Raw genomic sequence first — 5,321 nt, 5'->3', positions numbered from 1 at the left:
ACTTTGTCAGAGGGTAAATGGACTAAAAAAAGTGAGGGAAAAAAAATTAAAAATCTGTGTTAGTACACAGCAAGAGGCTTTGCTGTGGCAACAGTTACTGGTTGGTAATTCTTTGAGATATCCCCTGTGGATAATCACAGTGTGGGAGAAAGACAAAGTGGGTGTGTGGGAAGGTCCCCTCGTAGTCCTTTATACAGGACAGAAGGATAGGAAGGAAAACAAATTGTGGAGAACAGTGATCCAATAAAACCAGAAAGAAAGTAATTGCCATAGCTATGCAGTAATTAATTTTCTAAGACTGGAATATAAGATGTTCAGCTGTTTCCCCCCTCCATTTCCTTCATCACACAAAGGCTATCAGAGCCTGCAACAAGTGACAGGCTTGATATTTATGCATATAAATGACTGTAACTCTGAGAGAAGCCTGGGCACAACAGTGTGAAGCAAAGCGCCATCCTTTCTGTCGCCTTCTTGCTCCACTTTGTAAAAAACCCCAACCCTGAGCATGTATTTTCTGTCCTCCTGTTGCTCAGCATCGTGCACTGACACTGAATGGCTAAAGCATTTTCCAAGAGTGGAGCCTTGCGGGAGCCAGCCCCAGCATTAGTATTCCACAGCCATCCCTGCCAGTGCCCATCAGCACCAGACGCTCGCAGAGCCAGCCCCAGAAGACCCACCAAAGCACGGCAAAAGGCACCATGAGGAGCTGGGGCTGTATGTTCAGCAGAACAAATAATCTTGTTTTGAGCTAGGAGCAGTTGTGCTGAAGGGGGAAAAGTGTAACAGATCAGTACAGAAAGAGCTTTGGTATCTATTTTATGTCAGCAAAGATTCTTTTACTGCAACACTTGTACATCTTTTATTATGTGGCTTCTGTGCTTACAAAACAGCAGTCCTTTCTGTTTTGGTAAGAAAAAGAAACACAAGAAAAGCAGAAATATGAGGTGAGGAGCTAAGAGAAACGTCCCCTGAACTGACGCTAAGTTTCTATGTTACTGACAAGTCTTTTTGCTTCGGCTGACAGGGAAGGGGGGGCGGAGAAACAACACCACTTCTCATGACACAGCTCAATCTGCCCCCGGCAAGTTGTCACGGAAGCAAATGAAAACTCTGCATATGTATTAGCCTCCCTGTGTTACTAGTTAATCCCACAGAAAATATCAAAATGCTGAGGTATCTATTTGAAAATAAGCTCCACAGTTCTCACAGCTATTACATTTTTTTTTTTTTTCTTTCCTATGACAGAAAGGGGATTAGTTCTCTGTGAGTTGGCAAAGTGCTAACAGTGCTAAGGGGTAATTACTACCAGGATCGAAAGGGTATTTTACAATTCTAAACTTTTCACTCCTCTGTTAGGCAGTATTAGCTACTCATGAGAGGTTAAAGCAAATAGTCAGGCCAAAAGCTGTGGGGCTGTCACACTTGATGTCCTGAAGCTGGGAGCTGAATGTGGCCTGATATTTTGTGACTGAGCTTTGGATGGGTCCTTCTCTACATAGTATTTTTATTTTATTGCTGATGCAATATTACTGAATGGAGAAAAAAAAGAAAGCAGAATGGCAATCTTGCTCTATGGTTCTTCCTCCCCTCCTTTCCCTGCCCAGAAACCAGGATCTTTTTTCATCAGAAAGACAATCTGACAGAAAGCAGTGGATGCTGTCACGCCTGTCTGTGCCAGCTGCCTTGTCTGGGTACAGCTTCACTGACATTCAAGCTGCCTTGTCTTGGGGAAAGCCAGAACAGGTACTCGTCTGTCTAGCCCAGTTGCCTACAACCTGCTGAGTGAACAGAGAGAGGCTGCCACCTCTGGAAAACCTGAAGATTATAATCTTGTCTTCCTCATTCCTTTCCTCCCCCCTCACTCTATAGGCAACAGTTGTACATGCAGAGGCCAACTCTCCTGGCACCCAGAGCTGCCCAGTCCTCTCCCTTGGCCAGAGATGCCCAACAGGATGGGCCATGACAACAGCCATCTGGTGACACAAACACCCATGGGTGAAGTGGGAAGAAATGGGTTAAGGGGTGTGCTCCCTTGGGGTGGAGGATGGGGGGCAGGTGAGGTGCCATAAAGACTAGGCTATCTGGTAACACTATCCTTGCTGCAGCTGGCCAGGCAGGCAGGGTTTCTGGCTCAAAGCATGCACAAGTAGGTGTAACAAGTGGGTCAGCAACCTCAGCAGCTGGGAAGCAGCTATGCTCAGCTGGAGGTATGGGGAACTGGGGCTACAGCTCCTTCTCCCTGGACTATGTATGCATTTTTCATCAAACCACACAAGAGTGAAAATATCCCTAGAATAAATGAGCAGAGTTTTCTCTCATGCCAACAGAATAACCCTCGGTTAGAGAAGTCTCCTTCTTGCATTCCTTTTTGGCCCCAGAAATCCTGCACACCTGGCTCCAGCAGAATGGTTACTGGGTTATCTGGCCACGACCTGGCAGTCTGGTCCTTCATCAAAGTGTCGTAGGTTGCATCCCCCCTGGAGCTACCCTGCACAAAGATCTGTCCATTCTTGGGGAAGTGCTCCAACCACTTGTTGATTTCAGGAGAAGTTATCATTTTCAGCAGTGTCAACATCTGATTTTCTAGACTACTCCAGTGGACTTGGCTGGAAATCCACTGACTGACTAAAACCAGTCCAAAGCAGAGCTTAGGGAGGACGTAAGTACCTGTCTCCCTGAAACACCTTTTCTAATCCTGTGTAGGCGAAGCAAGATCTGAACATAGCAACTGCTGCTTCATGGGGACCAACACATGAACACCCCATACAGACTAGATTCTTTTATCCCTACATCAGGCAGTAAGACTTCACACCTCATTCTGACCAAACTGCATGATGCTCTACAGGAGATGTAAATCAGGCAATGGGAGAGAGGGTCAGAGTGAATGCACCAGGCTCCTGAACTGCAGCTCCCAAGGAGCAGTGCTGCACTGTCAGGAAATAATTGTTATCAGGAAGTAATGACATTCAGGAAGTAATTCAAAACTGAACATTACAGATCAGTATAATTTGTTCACTGTTAATAAATAAAAATATTTCAACTGTGGGAATGTAAAAAAAAAATAAAAATCACTGTATAAATAATGTCAGAAAAAAAGTGCTATAATATTTTGTAATTTAAACTTCCCATGATTTCTGCTGCATAGAAAGAACTCCAGTATTTCCCTGTTTCAATCCCATTTCAAAATATAAAGAAGAGTTAAAATGGTAGCATTTCTTACTGAAAAGGACCTTCACATTTTATCTGAGCCCAAGGCAAGACTGAGCCTTTTAGGTGTAGTAATTGAAAGGCTCATGGGCAGACACAAAGAAGCTATTTTCATAAACAAGGAGCATCGCTTTATGGGCAGCTGCAACAGAAGCGGTTACTAGATACCTCTGGCAGCAGAACCCACTGCTAGGTCATACTTTGACAAATTATGCAGCATCAATAATCTTTTGAACAAGCAGGATGTGACAGATTCACCAGCTCCTCCATTCTTTTCCCCTGCTGTTTAATAGCACCTGACAAATGCAGGGCTGCAGGATACTGTGCTTCTCAGCATGCCCTGCTTTGCACACCCCCTTAAACTCATGAAGGATGCTCAGCAGCAGTAAGAAAGGGGATATTCTGCATGGCACAGTGACAAGAGGAGAGATTTCTTTCATGTTCTCATCAGAGCAGTGGCTTTCTGTGGAGCTGCAGTTGAATGTTCTCTAATGAAGATAATGATGCCAGGATGCTCACTCCTCCACCTGAGACAGTGTAGGCAATGCACAGCAGACCAACACACTGACAAGCACAACAAACCAGTCTTCTCCTCCAGGTGAATACACTATACAGGCTCTCTGTGCTGCTATATGGTTACTGTAGGACCAAAAAAACCCCCTGAAAACCCAAAGCATTATTGAGGAAAAATGAAGCTGGAAAATTAAGCCCATTTTCTGCTTGATGGAGATAAATGTTTTCTCTGGTACATTACTGTGAACATGAGGTGTCATTGCCCATAGTGTACAGCTTGCAGCCAGCCATGCAGGAATGCATCTTATTAAAAAGTGATGCTTAATGCCCACAGAGGCCCTGCATGGCCAAGCAAAGGCAATGGCAGATCTCAGCATGTGGTCTATTTGCTGTTAGATGGTGCTGCAATTGCTCAAACTCCCCACTGTCCTACAGCCCCCAGTGAATCCTCATCCCTCCTCCACCAGCTCCAATCTCCTGACCTGCCTAAGGGTAACCTTTCATGATCAAGTCGTGATCAGTCATCTCATTCCATTTCACATCACTCACTTCTCCAGGCCCACTCCTGTATGTTGGCCTAATACTTGAGTGGCTACACATCTTAAGCTGATCACACAACTGCACCCTGACACTCACTCTCCTGTTCGCAGCTGTGGTGCCAAGATCACCACCTCGGCTCGCCTTCAGAACCATATGACCCTCATCTTCCTCATAGGAAATACCACCATTGTGGCTCAGGGTCAACCAGTCAGGTGCCAAAGAGATGTCCCTCCAGCAAAAGACTGGCTGTCCTGGATGCTTTTTGTAGTCAATGGCGAGAGATGGAATCAAATCTGAGATAAGGCCCTTCACTCTCCACTGTCCATAAACATAGTGGGAACCAAGTAACTTCACTTCCATCTTGGGATATACAACTAAAATTAGAGGGAAAGTTTGTTGATCTACATGATTATCTTGAAGATAATTCTTGTTCTAGTATCTTATTGTGCTGTGTATCTTATCTAGTATCTTATTGTGTTTGTGAACACGAGAGATGTGCTTTTGTGATAAGCATTATGGAAGAAATGCTCTTGAACTATATTTTTATCTTGTTTTCCATTCCATCCTCCAAAACCAACTTGACTCCTTTTGTCAGGATGCTGACTGTTCATAGCAAGATGAAGAGTCAGGCACCCTCAGGTCACAGATTTACTCTCAGTCTCTATTTCCCTCATCTCCTCATTCACAGTTATTCAGCTTTCTCACTTATCCCTTAACTACCTGGCAGACAAGAAGCAGTTTACATTTGGTATGAAGGTACATTTCCCTTCAAAACCCAGGTAAAGCAAAAGGGACAGGAGTTCCACACTGTGTTTCTAGCTGTGTAATCCCATGTCCCTGTGACTACAGCCTTCTCCTTGCTGTGTCTGTGTGTTCTACCTAGGCTTTATGGAGTCTGTAGGCATGCCTGGTTGCCCAAGGGAGTTGTGGATGCCCCATCCCTGCAGGTGTTCAAAAGCAGTTTTGATGGGGCTTTGAGCAACCTGGTCTAGTGAAAAGTGTCCCTGCCCATGGCAGGGGGTGTTGGAAAGAGATGATCTTTAAGGTCCCTTCCAACCCAA

The 5,321-nt window shown here is 44.9% G+C and overlaps 1 protein-coding gene across 1 annotated transcript in view; it reads right to left on the bottom strand.

Moving 5' to 3' along the window:
• FAM124A (family with sequence similarity 124A) overlaps positions 1–2,557 on the bottom strand; it is a 17,606-nt gene extending 15,049 nt beyond the window's left edge. The window contains exon 1 of the mRNA XM_009993747.1: positions 2,392–2,557. Coding sequence (XP_009992049.1) covers positions 2,392–2,557 — 166 coding nt within the window. The remainder of the gene's footprint in view (positions 1–2,391) is intronic.
• Between the last annotated feature and the right edge of the window lie 2,764 nt (positions 2,558–5,321).

The sequence above is a fragment of the Chaetura pelagica genome, unplaced genomic scaffold (genome assembly GCF_000747805.2).
Source record: "Chaetura pelagica isolate M959 unplaced genomic scaffold, ChaPel_1.0 scaffold323, whole genome shotgun sequence".
Lineage (NCBI taxonomy): Eukaryota > Metazoa > Chordata > Aves > Apodiformes > Apodidae > Chaetura > Chaetura pelagica.
The sequence above is the reverse complement of the archived record's forward strand: the minus strand, read 5'-3'. Positions and strand labels throughout refer to the sequence as shown.